The sequence below is a fragment of the Aquarana catesbeiana genome, linkage group LG06, assembly GCF_042186555.1.
Source record: "Aquarana catesbeiana isolate 2022-GZ linkage group LG06, ASM4218655v1, whole genome shotgun sequence".
NCBI lineage: Eukaryota > Metazoa > Chordata > Amphibia > Anura > Ranidae > Aquarana > Aquarana catesbeiana.
Window position 1 is genome coordinate 249085839 of NC_133329.1, and position 18551 is coordinate 249104389.

Sequence of the window (18551 nt, forward strand, 5' to 3'; positions counted from 1 at the left end):
ATTGGTCTACATGACACGTGTACCTCTATTATATTAAGGTGGTATATACTTCCTTAGTAGTCTGTACCCCCTGGGGTGAATCTCTTCATAGCACTGACTTCCTCAGATGAGGGGGGCACTTACCGCCAGTCTGTAGGTGTGCTGCTTGTCTACACAAGACACTAATAGATATTCAGTATCGTTATCCCTTCACTGAACACGTGAGATTATAATAGGGGGTGCAAGCACCTCTGAGCCAATCAGAATTTTGCATGGGGACCCACAAATGTCCCCTGTGACCATTTCCATGTTTATACAACCTATTGTAGTTTTCCTGCTCTTAGTTTTATATTCTTTTCAGTCTAGGCAACCCAAGTTGTATCATATATATATATATATATATATATATATATATATATATATATTATGGAATGATTTTACATAGAATAAATCACTCTAATGCCGCGTACACCCGATCGGACTTCTTGTCGGAAAAAGACATGATGGCTTTTCCAACGGTATTCCGCTCAAGCTTGCCTTGTATACACACGGTCACAGAAAAGTTTGCTGAACTCAAGACTGTCAAGAACTCGGTGACGTACAACACAACGAGCCGAGAAAATGAAGTTCAATGTTTCCGAGCATGCGTCGAATTGTTTCCGAGCATGCGTAGGAATTTTGCGCGTCGGAATTGCCACAGACGATCGCATTTTCAGATAGGAACTTTTTCCGACCGAAAAAAGAGAACATGCTCTCAATCTTTTGCTGGCTGGAATTCTGCCAGCAAAAGTCCGATGGAGCATACACATGGTTGCATTTTCTGAAAATCTCTCATTGGTCTTTTGCGGGCCGAAACTCTGATCGCGTGTACGCGGCATTAGGGGGGACTAGGACTGGAGCAGCTGTACATGGCAACCAATCAGCTTCCATTTTTCAAAGCTTAATGGAACACGCTGAAGGTAGAAGCTGATTGGTTGCCATGCACGGCTGCTCCAATTGAAGTAAATTCCCAACGGTCTGTACTTGTGCTCCGCTGCGTTTAGTTGATCTGCTTTTAGAAGAAATCGAAATATGCGTGTCCAGGGAAAGATTAGATACTCTGAACCAGTGGCCCCAATTTTGGTGGTCTCCAGGGGTTTTGCTTCAAATCAACATTGTGGTGGATGTATACCGCCCAGTGTTTCCAGTATTGTTCTCAATGCTCCATGACAGTCAATACTGTCAGTGCACATTGATACCCATTGCCTCCTCTGTAGTTCCGGTGTTCTGCCATATAGTGTCCTCCTATCGGATAGTGTCCGCTCCGTACTGCGCAGGCGCAGCGCTTGCGCAGTACGGAGCAGAAGGAGATGCCGAAAATGTCCGAAGTTGATCAGCTGACCATCAGCTGTACACGGCGCTTCGGCAGTTCTTAGCGATGGCTGTGTAAGAGGGCCCCTCGCGGGCTCGCTTCGCTCGCCACGCTTCGGGCACGACCTCGCTGCGCTCGGCAACTATTTATTCTCACTCTATGTCCACTTGGATAGTAGGGAATGATCCTGGACATAGGGTGAGAATAACAGCGCAGGCGCCGTATACAGCTGACGATCAGCTGTTGAACTTCGGAGACTTTCGGCGTCTCGTTTGTCCTCCGTACTGCGCCTGCGCAGTACAGGGCGGACACTATATGATGGGGGACTCTATTTGACAAGACACCGGCTTCTGTTAACTCAGAGGGAGGCGCCGGGAGTAATGCAGAGAGTGGGAGATGACTTCAAATGGCAGCACTGATCAGGCTGTGGGAGGGAACATGGAGCTTGAGCACATGGCTGGATAAGGAGGTGAGAGCCAGTGAAGAGTCTGTAAGGCAGCAGATTGCTGGGGGTGAGAGGAGGAGGCAGAGAGCTGGTGCAATATGTGTGTGTGAGGCAGCAGTGTAATGGCGGAGGGCAGAGAGCCCCAGAGCACTGTGTGTATAAGGCATGTCAAATTCATGTTGGTAGTCCGCGGGATTCAAAATTGTGAGTTTAATGGTCTGAAAGGTTGGCAACCACTGCTCTGAACACATGTACATTTAGACCTTCTACACACGGGCACCTGGGGCTGAACGATGTGAACTTCATGGAAGTCGGTTACAAGATGCGGCTGTACACGGGTATACACTGGTATTTAGAGGAAGATAATCTGCAACACCATACATGCTCTTAAGTGTATATATAAAATTCCCACTGTCCTTAATTGTGAACAGCTGTTACCATTGATTAGTTACCTCCCACTAAATTATAAGTGATAATAGTAATAAAAACGTGCCCTCATTCTAGTTATGTCCTCAGTGAAAACCAACAAAAATACCAAAATTATATAAAAGAGATTGCATACGTAAGGAACAGTAAAATTCCACCAACTGTCCTTGCTAAGCACCTATGTACTTATTAACCATTTTCAGTGTACCGTGCTGAACATAAGCTCCTAAAAAATGCATTAATCTATATTAAAAAAAAAAAAAAAAAAAAAAAGGGCATCCCCAAGTGGTCTCCGGCGCCCCCCACATCTGTCCACATGCGGTACTGCATAGGACAAGCAGTGGCTGTGGAACGGATTATCTGAGTTTCCATCATTTCCTATGGAGAAACTTACTTTGATATACAAGTGCTTTGGATTACAAGCATTCTTCTGGAACAAATTATGCTTGTGATCCAATGTATTGCTGTATACAAAAACCTTCAACAGCCACCTTAATGTGAATTGGCCGCTCAGCTTAGGGAATTACCAGATTGGTCAAACAGCGCCTTTTTTGGGTATAAATGATGCTGAGATCCTGTATTTGTATTACTGTTCTTTATACAATCTTTTTTTATAAAATTTTGGTATTTTTGTTGGTTTTCATGGAGGATATAACAACTAGAATGAGTGCACCTTTTTATTACCATTATCCCGGAGCACCCGGAGGAAACCCGCACAGGGAGAACATGCAAACTCCAGGCAGGTAGTGTCATGGTTGGGATTCGAGAGTGCTTGCCACTACACCACTGTGCCGCCCGCACAAAGATTATTTTCTTTTATCGATCGTGCTGGCAGCTGTGTGACTGGTCATCCTGCACCCGACAGCTTCTCGTATAACTCGGGGTAGTAGCACCTTTCTTCTTTGGATATACTGGTATTTTGTAAGCAAATGTATGCCCCTGGACAGTCTGCTTCCAAAGGTGTGCATCTAAACCAGAGGTCTCCAAACTTTCTAAATAAAGGGCCAGTTTACTGTCCTTCAGGTAAGGGGTGTCAGACTGTGGTCAGTGGGAGTAAACGAGGCCCCATCGTTTTTTCTTGTGGGAGGAATATTGTCCCATTGTTGCTATTCAAGTGAGGAATTGTGCCCCATCATTGGTGTCTGTGGGAGGAATGGTGCCCCAAGGGCTAGATAAAGGCAAGCAAAGGGCCACAGTCTGAAGACCACTAATATAAATGTTTGCACTTGCCATTGTATACCTGTAATTGACACTTTTATGGGTGGCTCCCAGGTGGGGATATATGCCCACTCTGGGACCCCAGGCAAAAGGTCTTAAATGCAGGAGAAATTGATTTGGGAATTAGAATGTTTGTTTGCACTTCCTAGTCAATTTCTCAGGAGGCCAGTGTGAATAAAAGTAGCCCCCCCCCCCCGCAAACTCCTTTCCCAAGTGTTTTTACTTGTCCATGTATCTCTAAGTACTTATCTGTGCGTTCCCCTGGCCACTTCATATGTCTTATTGGCTGGGCTCAGTGCACATTCGTTCCTATGAAAAGGAGACAAATAGCTTTTCTGTTCCAGTGAATGGAGATTACGTACAGAAGTGGAGTCTGGCTGGGAGACCCTGGGAAATGAATGTTTACGACATAACTGTACTAAACTGGAGTGCTGGTAACAACCAAAAAATGATGGACCCCAGCTGGCTAACAGTTGGCAGTAATAAAAGCCCAACAAATCTCTTGCCTACTCTCCAAAAAAAAAAAAAAAAAAAAAAAAAAACATCCCTGGCCACCACTAATATAGCAGGCCCCATCATCAACTTCTCACAAGGTCAGTCTGGCTGCTGTCCCATCTTTAGTCCTGTACATACTGTCATACAGGATTTTACATATACCTCTGAGAAGGTTACACCGCTAAAAGCTGCTGCATTTTGAAGACCATTGGGTCTTGGTGAGGAGGAGTGTTACTGAGGCCTAGGGGATGGTTTTTTTTATGTCAGGTCAGAATAAAAGTGTTGTCATTTGTACAATTTTACAAGAAAAAAAGCCCTTTCTTGCCATTAATCTCCCGGTAAAGACTAGATGAATTTACAGGCGTCGTGGGCTTATAACTTTACATTAACTTATCTTGACCATGGCTGAGCAGCATCCATGTCATGCAGAAACCCAATTGTTCACACATTTGTGATCCAGCCAAAGAGAATACAGGCTGACTCGTGATCAGTTAGGCACATATGTCTGGGATGTCCATTAACCTCTATAGGCAGATGAAGGACATGCATGAGGAGTTGGGAGACCAGCTGGGTGAGCAGATATCATGGTGTGCTTCTGTGGCCTGTATATAAATTTGAAGCCTGGGCCTCGGGAGCTTTTAGCCATAATGTTCCAGTAAAAGCCTACCTGTCAGTGGTAAAAAAAAAAAAAAAAACAGTAAGTTTACTTCAAATGAAGATGCCAAATTTTATTAGCAGTGTAACTTTCAAGGCCATCAAAGGTTACAGAGTGGTAACGGTTTCCCTATAGTGTGGGATAGTCAACTAGTGATCCTCTGCTGCTGGAGAACTAACAGAACTAATCTGCATTGCTAATATTTTTTATATATATATATATATATATATATATATATATATATATATATATATATATATATATATATATATATATATATATATATATATATATATATATATATATATATATATATATATATATATATATATATATATATATATGGGGGGGGGGGGGGGGATTTGTATTATAATTAACCAGATTTGAATTCCTTTTTCATGCGGCTGTAGGGAGACTGAAGTTGAACTGTGTGTATATATTGTATTTTACCACTTAAGCCCCGGATCATTTGGCTGCCTAAAGACCAGAGCACCTTTTGCGATTTGGCATTACGTCGCTTTAACTGACAATTGCGCGGTCGTGCGACGTGGCTCCCAAATAAAATTGATGTCCTTTTTTCCCCACAAATAGAGCTTTCTTTTGGTGGTATTTGATCACTTCTACGGTTTTCACTTTTTGCGCTATAAACAAAATAATAGCGATACATTTAAAAAAAAGTTTTTTTTTTTTTTTTTTACTTTTTGCTATAATAAATATCCCCAAAAAATATATAATTTTTTTATTTTTTTTCCCTCAGTTTAGGTCAATACATATTCTTAATTTTTTTTTTTTTTTGGTAAATAAGTGTTTATTAATTGGTTTGCGCAAAAGTTATAGCGTTTACAAAATAGGGGATAGTTTTATGGCATTTTTATGAAAAAATTTTTTACTAGAAATGGCGGCGATCAACGATTTTTATCGTGACTACGACATCATGGGGGACAGATCAGACCCTTTTGGCGCGATTTTGGGACCATTCACATTTATACAGCGATCAGTGCAATTAAAAATGCATTGGTGAGCAGAAGTTCATCAAATACCACCAAAAGAAAGCTCAATTTGTGGGGAAAAAAGGATGTCAATTTTTGTCCGCGGGGATACACGCGATTGTCTCACGGAGAGGAAGAACGGGGAAATGCTGATGTAAACAAGCATTTCCCCTTTCTACCTAGTGACTGATCACCGCTCCCTGTAATCGGGAGCGGTGATCAGTGCCGTGTCACACATAGCCCCTCCCCCCACAGTTAGAATCACTAACCGCTTCTTAAAGGGCAACATAGAGGTACGTTAATCTGCCTGTACGTGCCCTTCTGCCGACATATATGGGCGTGAGCCAGTCGGCAAGCGGTTAAAAGACATTTTACATTTTTACCCAATAAGATTCAGCCTGTCTTCAATCTCTGCCTCCATCTTCTGTATCATCTCTCCAAATTAAAATTTCAAGTAGCTCGCCCTTTTTCCATATGTATACTTGGCTAAATCTATTGCTGACGCCCTCTCCTGGCCACTGGAGGGTGCCAAAGAGTTTAAAGCCTATCCATCCAAATCTTGCAGTGGTGCTTTGGAAGGAGTAACCCTGTTTTGCTGGTATCCGCATGTCAGGGGGCCGCATATGGGCATGCTAGCCTGCATGATTTGGCTTTTTAACATAACTTTTTTTTTTTTTTTTTTTTTTTTAACCTTTTCTCACTTTTATCTGGTGAATGGGGTGTAAAGCCTGACAATTTCAGTGTGACAGCCCCACAGGACCCCTTTTCATGTTGAAGGCATGTGGCTCGGTATGGTTCGGGGGGTGTTCATCGCCCCCTGGCACCGTTTCCAGACCTGTCGGGCTGCATGCTTTGATAAGATGATAAGGGTCTGGCATGGATTTTCGGAGGGAACCCAAGTGGAGGTGTAGGGAGGAGGGGCCCACCATTTCATAATTTTTAATAGGTTCTTTCTTTTCCCACGTCGTCTTTCAGGACAGCACCTGGAGAGAGCACAGTTTCACCCATTTTCCCAGGAAACACTGCAGTCGGTTTCTTTAAAGACCGGTCACTTCCACCATGGCCTCATTTGTAGTGTTTCCTCTGCCATGGTGGAAGAGCTGCAGGGAACCAAGGGTGTGCTACGCTCTCTCCAGGTGGAGAAAGTATGGGGCATACCTGTGGTGTAGTCTGTAATACAGACCAGCATTCCAGCCCCCCCCCCCCACGGGAGGGTGCTCTGGTGTCTCCTCTTCACACCCGGCGAGGCTTCAGGCTGCTGGGGGACCCCGCTCTCTTCAGACCGGCGGTTCCAGGCTGGAAGGAGGAATGGCAAGCTCCACGGTGGAGAGAGCAGCATCTCCTCTGTTTTTAGCCTCCGTGCTTTCTGGGTCCCGGGTGGCGAGTGTGCCATTTCCGGCCGGGGGCGGGACTTCCCCAGCGGTGCGCACGGCTTCTGGCCATTGGAACGCAGGGGGAGGAGGCGGACTTAGACTGGAGTCATTTCCGGTCCTCGCAGTGGCAAAAGGACTGGAAAAATGAAATAAAACAGCAGCCGAACGCCACTAGGACCTCGGCAGCAAGGGATCCAGAGGAACAAACGGCGGTAGCAGGAGCCACTAACACCAGTCAGACCCAGGTAAGCGGGGGCAGAGGTCCCTGTATATTTTCCTTTATTTCCCTCTCTTACTCCCCTGGGGTTAGGGAAGGGAGCCTGTATCACTCTTCTTGGCCCAAGCACAAAGGAGAAGTGTTATTTTTAGAATGGTGATTCAGTGGGGGTGTCACTAGAGTTGTAAAGCTTCGGTAACAAACATAGGGGCTAAAGGGTTAGCTCTTCTATTTGGCAGCTGGTTATTTTTTTCCCTAAGGGTTAAAGGGCTTTAACTGTGTATCTGGTTTTGTTGTTTTAGATATGTTTTTTTAATGGAGTGGGCTTTTGGTGTATTTCAGACAAAAGCCAAGGGGGAAAAAAACAAACATTCCTCCCCTCCTCCTAAAATGAAATGCCCGTCCTGCAAAAATACACTTAGGGAGTCTTGGACCAAAGTGTTATGCAGGACCTGTATAGCAGATCTAGTTAAGGAGGAGGCTTCCTCAGCTACATCCGCTACTCAACCAGGAGAACTATTAAACGCCTTCTGGAAAGAACTTACGGACATGTTTGAGACGTTATGTTCTTACCTGGACAAACGCCCGGCTGCACAGCCAAACAGTAAAGGCAGCTCGACATCCTGTTCTCGTCCAAGTATTTCTGCACCCAGAGGGGGCAGTGATTCAGAGGACGAAGAGGGAAGTGTTTCCCCAGGCTCTGAGGAAGAAGAGAGGCTTCTTCATGCTATAGATTATCTTTTTAAAGAGGTAGATGATCTATTAAAGACTATCCATAAACATTTAAAGAGGACAAAGCCCAGTTGTCTTTAAACGATAAAATGTTCCAAGGCATGGGTGAAGTGAAACATCGGATATTTCCAGTACATACATTTCTATCTGAAACTGTGAAGAGAGAGTGGAAGCACCCATAAAGGGCACCTTTTTTCTCTAAATCTCTCAAACAGAGATTTCCTTACGAGGAGGATAGTGCGCAAGTATGGAACAAAAAAAAAAAAACAAAGCTTGATGCAGCTTTTTTACAGGTGTCTAGGAACAAAGACCTGGCTTTTGAGGATATGGGCATTCTAAAAGACACCATGGATAAAAGGGCAGATTCCCTATTGAAAAAAGCCTGGGATTCAACCCTAGCCAATTTAAAACCAGCTATAGCATCAACTGTGGTGACAAGGAACTTAGAGCACTGGCTTGAACAGTTGAAAACCCATATTGAAGCAGGAACTTCCCGCAAGGACCTGTTAGACACGCTGCCAGTACTACAGAAAGCGGTAGGGTACATGGCAGATGCCTCCGCTGAGTCTTTAAAAATGTCTGCAAGATCCTCGGCCCTGGTAAAAATCTGCTCGTAGAGCACTATGGGTTAAATAGTGGTCAGGGGATACGGCCTCAAAAGCGAAGCTATGCGGTCTTCCCTTTGAGGGGAATTTAGTGTTTGGCCCTGATCTTGAAGCTGTACTCGATAGGACAGCAGATATTAAGAAGGCCTTCCCAGTAAAAAAAAAAGGTAGTCCCTCAGGGCAAGAAAAATTTTCATACTTTTCGCCAAGCCCAGGACATGAAAGAGGTTACAAAAGACCCTGAATGTCCCAAGAGTGAGGGGCAAGTCAGGGGTACTATTCCGACCCCCCTACCCAAACCACAAAAAAATCAGTGACCATCCTCCGTCAGTGGGAGGAAGGCTGCAAGATTTAAAGGAAATATCGATAGTACCCTATCTGGATGACCTGCTATTTGCCAAAATGGGATCTGTTGGAGAAGGATCTGAAAGAGACAAAGACACTTGGGGAGTCTCGACTGGATCATAAACAAAGAAGAATCAAACATGATCCCATCTTAAACAATGATGTTTTTGAGATATACCATCAATTCCATACAGGAAAGAATTTTTCTCCCAGAGGGAAAAAATAGAGTCCAAAATGCAGTAAATAAGACCCAAACAAATCTGCCAATTTCAATCAGGGCAGCCATGTCAGTACTAGGACTCCTCACAGCATCAATGCCAGCAGTGCAATGGGCACATCTCCAGCAGGTGAATCTGAGGAATTGGTCCTCTGGGGAGTCTCTGGAGAGGTTGATCAAGATGCCCCCTTGGGTTCAGAGAAAGCTGTGGTGGTGGAGGAGGCAGTCAAACTTGGACAAGGGCCTACTCTGGATTTTTTTCTGTAGAAAGGAGGTTGACGACAGGCGCAAGCTCTTGGGGTTGGGGCGCCCATCTGGAAGGACTGATGGACAAACAAAGAAGCCAAGAGATCCTCCAGTTAGAAGGAATTAAGAAGCAGGGAAGCAGAATTCAAGGCACTACTGTGAACAAACTCTGCCCATGGTAAGAGGTCTGACCATTTGTTATGATGGTCAGAAATATAGCAACGTAGGAACTGCTCCAAGGACTGATTGGCTCATTCTGCAGCCCCATTAGACTGCGGGTGATATGCAGCCGAGAAAGCAAGCTGAATTCCCAACTGTGCACAAAAGGCTACCCCTGTCCGAGACAATCACCTTGGGTAGCCCATGTAAGCGAAAGATCTCCCAAGCAAAAATGGAAGCCAGTTCCTTAGAAGTGGGCAACTTCTTAAGTGGAATACAATGACACATCTTTGAGAACTGGTCAACCACCATAAGGATAACAGTGTTGCCTTGGGAGTTGGGTAACTCCACAATGAAATCCATGGACAAGTGGATCCAAGGCCTCCCTCCATTGGGTATGGGTTGTAGGAGACCCACTGGAAGGTGTCGTGGAGTCTTACACTGAGCACACAGGGAACAGGCAGCTACGAAGGCAGTTACATTAGCACTAGGCCACCAGATGTTAAGAAATGGCTCGAGAGTTGATTCTTCCCAGGGTGGCCAGCAGCCTTGGGAGAATGGCAAGTCTGGAGCACGGCGGTACGGAGACTCTCTGGGACAAAGTAACGGAACGTAGGATCAGGATGTGCCAACACAGGACCAGAAACAAAGGCAGCCTTGAGACTCTCAAAGGCCTTAATGGACTCCGGAGACCAACTCTGTGGGATACCGTCCTTTCTAGTCATATCAGTCAGGGGCTTGACCAGAGACGAGAAGTTGGGAATAAACTTCCGATAAGTTGGCAAAGCCAAGAAAACGCTGTAGAGTACGTAAACCCACGGGTCGGGGCCACTGTAGAGCTGCCGAAAGTTTCTCTGGCTCCATTGAAAAACCAGCAGTGGAAATTGCATAACCCAAGAATTTAACCTGTTCCCGATTAGAATTCACACGTCTCCAATTTACAATAGAGATTGTTCTCTTACTTTCTGAAGCACACGACAGACATCACTGTGGTGGCTCTCCAGGGACTTGGAAAATAAGAGTATATCGTCGAGATAAACCACCACACATAACTGCAACAAATCTCGAAGGACATCGTTAATAAATTCCTGGAAAACTGCCCAAGCGTTACAAAGGCCAAATCACATTACGAGGTACTCTTAATGGCCTGTTCTGGTATTAAAAGCCGTTTTCCACTGGTCGCCCTCCCTAATCCTCATGAGATTTTATGCCCCTCTCAAATCAAGCTTTGTGAAAACCGTTGCTCCTTTGAGGCGGTCAAATAACTCCGTAATTAATGGAATCAGATAAGCATTTTTAATCATGAAATGATTGAGACCCCTATAATCAATACAAGGTCTCAGTTCACCACTCTTCTTTTTCACAAAGAAGAAACCAACACCAGCAGGAGATGAGGATTTGTGGATGAAACCTCGAAAGTGCGTCTGTAACCTACTCCCCCATGGCCTTATCCTCCAAGACCGACAAAGGGTAAACCCGGCCACAAGGGGGTATGGCACCAGGTTGAAGGTCAATTGCACAATCATACGACGGGCATGGAGGCAAACTACCGGCTTGAACTTTGTCAAAGACATCGCTAAAATCGCGGCACTAGCGTAGTGGAACAGCAAGCAGGATCTGGGGCCAGAACGAATGTCAGCCAAGCAAGTCTTTAACAAGAGCGCAGGAGAAAGTCTCTGTGATGACCACGAAGGCAGAGATCTGGGCTGGAAGGCTTAAGTAAGCAGGACTGACTAGCAGGATATCGTCAACAGGTGAGTAACTGTGGAGAGATAGGAGCTGACAATTAGCCGACAGCTGAGGGGCCAGCTCAGAGAAGGGCTGAGCGCAGCCCTGAAAGTAGAGCATGCAATTTCATTTTTCCAGACTTATTCAAAAATCCGTTTTTGGCTGAACCCAATCTTGTACTAAAGCGACTTTATCCTGTGATTATTTTTTTTTTATTTAATAACATTCAGACCTCATGCACACTGTGCATTTGCTCAGCTTCTCTGAACGCCTTTTTTCCTAGCGGGAGAAAAGCTGTTTAAAAAATGCGGTAAAAGCCAAGTATTGCACACGCATTTTACATGCGAAAATGCATTCTATTGTCTAGAATATCGATTTATTCTAGCCATTAGAATGCATTAATGCAATAGCAGCCGCTTGGCTGTTATTACAAGTAGCGGGAGGGGATGTTACCCGCCACTCACCCGGGCTCTCCCGTCCCACCAAGAAACCCGAGCCACCAGCTGTCCGCCGGGTACTTGTACTCGGGCAAATGTTCCGATGCTTAATCTGATGCCTGGACAGTCAGGGCTATCGGTGCGGCGCTGGGGGGGAGTTACAATCGCTCATCTCCCCCTACACATTTCAATAAAGAAGCTGACAGCCACTCCTCCTACCCCCCAACAACCCCCCCCCCCCCCCCGCAGCTTTTAGCTGCTTTATTGAAATGTATACAGGGAGATCGGTGATTGTAACCCCGCCGCACCGATCGTCCCTGACTTTCCCCCTCATTTACTGGCCCTTTCTTTTCCGAATGAACAGTGATCACTGACTCTTCATTCATAACTGTCACTGAGCAGTTTATTAAAGGAGAGGAGCCGCTGTCTCCTGTCCATTCATCTCAAATCAAAGGGACTGGGAAATCTGTCCTCAGTCCCTTTTCCCTGTCTCAAACAAAAAAAAATTAAATTGTAAAAAAGTTAAAATTGTAAATAAAAACTACTGACAAAAGTTTCGACGAGTACTTTGAAGAAAAGTATCGGTGCTTGTACTTGGTCTTAAAGTGGTATCGGTGCAACCCTAGGTAAAAACCTTCCTGTTCTGAAGTGGTTAAGTGGCACAAAGTTTTATAGTTGGTTAAATCCATTAAGCTGGGTATACACATACCGAAATTTGGTCAGCTTCTGTCAGTCCTGTTGGAAAAGCAGCATTTGATTAGCGAATGCAGCCAATGGCTGTAGCGCCGTTCAGTGTATTCTGACGAGGGGGCGGCTTTGCAAACGTTAAAGGAGAATTACAGCCAAATATTGTTTGGCTGTACTTCTGTGGATCACAGGGGTGCAGTTCATTCTGTACGCCTGTGACCCATTTTCAGCCTAAAGCGTGCTGAAACTCGCTGACGTCACACAGAGCCTGTCTAGGCTGGGAAAAGATCCTAAACATATGGTTGAGATCCACCCAGGAGCCTGGACTGGCACCTGGCTCAGCCTCTCAACGAGCTGCTGAAAGCCTAAGCCAGCCTTCCACAGTTGCCAGCTCTCTGCTCATGCACTGAGAACTGAATGATCAGTGGTCTTTGATCGCTCAGTTCTCAGTCCTAGAGCTGGCGGGGGACAGATGCATCGTCGGACCAATGCTGCATCCACCTAGTTGAGGTATGATTTATAAAAAAATAAATAAACAAAACCCACACTTTTCTTTTAACTGTTCAGTCTTCAACAGTTTTGCAGTCACCCATGGTGATTTCCTTCTTGGCATTCCTGTCTATTAGCTGCTTCTGACAAGAAAACTGGGTAAATGGAGGGTCCCCCCAACATATGGGCCGATATAAATTTTATGACATTTCACACGGGCCAATATACCTCTTCTGCTCCCCTATGATATAGTTCCTCTTTGCTTTGTGTGGTTGGAGTGCCATCCTTTGGCAGCAGCCTTGGTGTTACCTGATCAGTGAAAATACATATTCTTCTGAAAAGTCAGCTGACTCTATAGCTTTCTCCATGGCATTTTGCCATGTATAACTAATCTGCTTTGTGGTTGCCCAATGTACAAATGCAGCCTATGCCTTTTTCAGGTCTGCAAACCTGGGTTCTGTCTCCACCAAGGACACTGTGCACGGACTTTGTATGTTTGTTTTATGCTTGTTTTCATGGCTTTTCCCTGAGGTTTTTTTTCTTCCCCCCCCCCCCCGCATTAATATGAAACAGAAACTGTTTGACAGTACAAGGCATCTTAGATTGTGAACTCCTCTGGGGTAGCGACTGATGTAAATACTAGCAAAATCTGTAAAGTGCTACACATATTGGCTTTGTATAAATATGGAATGTAGCATGCTCTTGTGATCTGTTCTTCAAATAATTGTAATTCGCCATGTTTCCTGATTTTAAATGTGTGTGTGTGTGTGTGTGTAATGTTGTAAATATATTAGACTTTAAAATTAAACAACTGAAATGCATGAGTTATTACTCCCTTTAGCTGCGTGTTATGCAAACACCAAATCTTGTATTATTAAGGCCTCATGCACACGAGACTCTGTTAAACACGCGTTCAGAGGCAGTTGGACACTTTTCAACTGCCCCTGAACTCATTCAATGTCATCTTATGTGTCCATGTACACAGTCTCGTTTTTTGGCGTTTTTAGGCAGTTGCGTTTAACTTCGTTTTTTCAGAAGCAAAAAAAATGGGTTCAGATACAAAAGTTTTCTACGTTTCAGATGCTAAACGCCGGTACTGTGTTTAGCTGCGTTTGCGTTAATAAGTATTTTTAACCACTAAGCCACCGCCCACCGTCATATGACGGCTGGACGAGGCTTCTGTTATTCTGGGAGGACGTCATATGACGTCCTCGCCTTCCCGAGCCACTAGGGGGCGCGCGCCGCCGGGGGCGCGCGTGCCCGGCGGCCGCGATGTCCGCCGGGCACCCGCGATTGCCGGGTAACACAGCAGGAGCATGGATCTGTGCATGTAAACACAGATCCACGTCCTGTCAGAGAGGAGAGGAGACCGATGGCGTGTCCCTTGTACATAGGGACAGCGATCGGTCACCTCCCCCAGTCAGTCCCCTCCCCCCACAGTTAGAATCACCTCCTTAGGTAATACATTAACCCCTCGAGCGCCCCCTAGTGTTAACCCCTTCCCTGCCAGTCACATTTACACAGTAATCAATGCAATTTTATAGCATTGATCGCTGTATAAATGTGAATGGTCCCAAAAATGTGTCAAAAGTGTCCGATGTGTCCGCCGCAATATCGCAGTCACAATAAAAATTGCAGATCGCCGCCATTACTAGTAAAAAATAAATAAATAATAAAAATGCTATAAATCTATCCCGTATTTTGTAGACGCTATAACTTTTGCGCAAACCAATCAATATACGCTTATCGCAATTTTTTTTTACCAAAAATATGTAGAATACGTATCGGCCTAAACTGAGGAAAAAATGTGTTAAAAAAAAAAAAAAAAATTGGATATTTATTATAGCAAAAAGTAAAAAATATTGTGTTTTTTCAAAATTGTCCCTCTTCTTTTGTTTATAGCGCAAGAAATAAAAACCGCAGAGGTGATCAAATACCACCAAAAGAAAGCTCTATTTGTGGGAAAAAAATGATAAAAATTTAATTAAGGTGCAGTGTAACACGACCGCGCAATTGTCATTCAAAGTGCGACAGCGCTGAAAACTGAAAAATGGCTTGAGCAGGAAGGGGGTGTACGTGCCCTCTATTGAGGTAGTTAAAGGAAACCTATTTTTTTGGACCAGAAAATACAGAAATATGATGGTAAACTGCAGCAGAGAATTACATTTTGCGACCAGAATTTGGGGCCACACCCCAAATTTGGTGTGCAAACACAGTGGAACTAGCACTACAACATATCCAAAGTTGGGGTTCCTAGCTCCAAGTGGCCTGGAGATACAGTACCCCAAAGTTCGGTCTTAACATGTCATTCTCTGCTCTGCAATATGTTCAATATGGGATCCATTTCCAAAAAAAAAAAAAAACAGAGAGGCAAATGCAAGTATACAAAAAAACTGCTCTCTGCTGCTGCTGCTCACTCTGATCAAAATGGCAGAAATAGTTAAAATCTATCATGCTTTCTGAGCTTGGGGAGGGTCTTATCGTAACTAAACGCAAAACGGGCGTTTCTAAACGCCGGTTTCAGCTTTTTAAAAACGTGTTCAGCAGAGTTTGCACAGGCGTCTCGTCTCGTGTGCATGAAGCCTAAAGGATAAGTTATTTTAGAAAAAAAATCATAAATGCACTTTTTTTTTTTTTTTTTTTTTTTTTCTTTTGCAGGTTAAAAAAAAGTGCATTTATTTATTTTCTTTTGGAGCCTGTAAAGCATTGCACCAGCGATTAGCAGATTGCTGGTGCCATGCAGGTCTCCTTCAGCTCTGTCAATATATCTGTGTGCCGTACATCCCATAGGGCAGGCAGATACTGATGGGAAGAAATCAGTTACACAGCGACGTGGTAGCTCATTGAGAACTACAAGCTGACAACCACAAAGGATGTCGGGGCTTGTAGTTCATTCATACAGAGCTGTGTGAATGATGTGGCCACGTGGATTTCAAAAAGTGACCGCTAGTACAGGAAACTTCTTCTTGTACTGCTGCCACAGGGAGGGGGGAGTGGGCAGTGGCTGCAGCATTGGGAACATGTTCCACCCTGATAACGGGTGTAACATGTTCCCAAAGGTGAACTTATCCTTTAAAAACATGAAATTTATATATAAAAGCTCAGTTTCCGGACATGTATGGGGTCATGCACACAAATACGTTCTCCAGTACAGCATAAACAAATTTAGCATATTTTTGTGCTTGAGAGTTCCTGGTGCTGTGTACAACCACCCATACACATGACTGGTTGCAGATGGCTGCATGTAGCTATGCACTAGTACTTGCGTTTTCAAATGCAGCTAGAACTCCCAGCCACGAAAACACACTGTACAGGAGAATGCCTGTGTGCATGAGCCCCAAATGTTCAAAATATTTAAAATGAAATGGTGCAAAAACCATTCTACGTTACAGTTAACCAATTAAGGACCGCCCATCGCATATATACTGCGGCAGAACGGCTCTATTGTGCGAAACCACGTACCTGTACGTTGTGTCATGCAATAGATTGTGCAGCGGGCGGGCGTCTCCACTGAGGAGGAGCTGCTGATGTGTGTGTCCGGCAGACCCGATGTCTCTTCACAGAGGCAGAACGGGAATCTGCCCATGTAAACAAGGCAGATCCCCCGTTCTGACGGTAGAACATGAAGATCTGTTGCTAGTAATCGGGAACAACGATCTGTGTTCTGCCTGTCTGTAATTCCCCCACACAGTTAGAAACACATTTAACCCTTTGATCACCCCTGTAGTTAACCTCTTCCCTGCCTGTGTCATTTATACAGTATCTTTTTAGCACTGATCCCTGTAATGGTGTCACTGGTCCCCAAAAAGTGTCACTTGGGGTCAGATTTGACCGCCGCAATATCGCAGTCCCGCTAAAAATCGCTGAAGGCCGCTATTACCAGTAAAAACAATTAACAAAAAATCTAAGTTCATAAATCTATCCCGTAGTTTATAGACACTAACTTTTGCGCAAACCAATCGATATATGCTTATTGGGATTTTCTTTTTACCAAAAATATGTAGCAGAATACATATTGGCCTAAATTGATGAAGAAATTTTTTTTTTTGTTTTTGTTTTTTTTTCAAAATTGTCCGTCTTCTGTTTTTATAGCACAAAAAATAAAAACCGCAGAGAGCTCTAATTGTGGGAAAAAAAGGACCTCCGTTTTATTTGGGTACAGAGTCGCACGCCCGTGTAATTGTCAGTTAAAGTAACGCAGTGCCGTATCGCAAAAAAATGGCCTTGTCATTAAGGGAGTAAACCCTTCCAGGGCTAAAGTGGTTCATGAAGAAGTTTGGGATAGCCAAATGAATCCAGAAGTGTCAGCATTCAGACATTGCAGTGCACACACGGTTTAGCACAGCACAAACCCTTCATGCTGTGGTGTGCCAATTGGGACACTGTTCGGTTTGTTGGCATGGCTTCCCTGCAGCAGAATAGCTTTCAGGACTGAGAAGTAGATTATCTTTTTATTATTCTGAATTTGTTCTATCATACTCTACTTTGTAGTATAAATCATATGCGTTATCTGATTCATATGCTTGTTATTGTTGGGATAGAAGAGACGTAATTTTCCCCTTGAGCTGCTCAGTGTACTTCTAGGGCTATCCTTTGACATTGACTGTTGATGACGATGAGACCTTGTTATCCAACTGATAGAAACAAAGCTGCCTTTGATTATCTTCAGCATGTAGGCAGACTGTCCTTCACATCATCATATTTATTTTTTTTATGGTATGAAAATGATTTAACTTGTACGAAGTATTCTCGCTCTAGTGTTCTATCTGTATTTAAGGCCAAATAAGAGTCAAGAAGTGAACCATTGCTGGCAGGTAGACTTTTACCAAAGAGATTTTGTATACTTCTACAATAAAAGCTCTTCTGCCTGCCAGCAATGTATCTCCTATATGTACACTGAGCTCTGCATACTTCTGCAATGCTGTACATGCCTTGGTACCGGGATAAATTAAATCGGAATTAAACTCTGCTGCTGATGGGAAAGGTTTTTGCTATATTGTGCAAGTATGCACCGCATATTTGCACTCTGGCATAATTACCTGTCAAAAGGACACCTACAGAGACTTAACAGCCAAAGTGTTGTCACAACTGACCTCTTTACCTGATCTTCCAGGTTCAGCATTTTTGGTTATCTGGTTGGCCAGCCTGGATGACTTAACTGAGACACTTCACCTGGTCCAAGCATTCTTGATATGGTGCCCGTGTTGAGCAGCTGACTTCCTGTCGTCACAATGCATCAGGCCGTCCGCCCAGGACCGAACCCGGAAGAAAGTGGGGATCACTGAAGTAGTGGTGTCTATTTCAGTGATTTCCAGCTTGCAGGGGGGAATCAGACAGGTACGGCATATACATAGTTACATTGGTCCAAGCAGGACCAATGAAACTATGCAAAAATATACCATGCCTGGAATTTTATATTTAAATGAATGTCTCTCATTGGATACTGTTCCTATGTGTACTATTATCATTGAAAAATCATTTTTTTTTTTTCTTCTGATTAACAGGCAGGAAAAGCATTCAAAACCTTTCTCCCTTTATTTGATCGTGTCCTTGTGGAGCGACTTTGTCAAGAAACTGTCACCAAAGGAGGAATTATGCTTCCTGAAAAAGCTCAAGGCAAAGTTTTGCAAGCAACAGTAGTAGCAGTTGGAGAAGGCTCTAGGGCGAAGGTAAAAAACAAAAAATTAACATTCATAAAGTTTCAAAACCTTTTTTTTATATTTTTTTCAGTAGTCTGAAGTACCTATATGATTTTTGC

At 44.0% G+C, this 18551-nt stretch overlaps 1 protein-coding gene across 2 annotated transcripts in view; it reads left to right on the plus strand.

Moving 5' to 3' along the window:
- Positions 1-18551, plus strand: part of LOC141146690 (MOB-like protein phocein) — a 114567-nt gene that overhangs the window by 277 nt on the left and 95739 nt on the right. For both annotated transcript variants that reach the window (XM_073633160.1, XM_073633159.1), the window contains exon 2: positions 18298-18462. In XM_073633160.1, coding sequence (XP_073489261.1) covers positions 18298-18462 — 165 coding nt within the window. The remainder of the gene's footprint in view (positions 1-18297; positions 18463-18551) is intronic.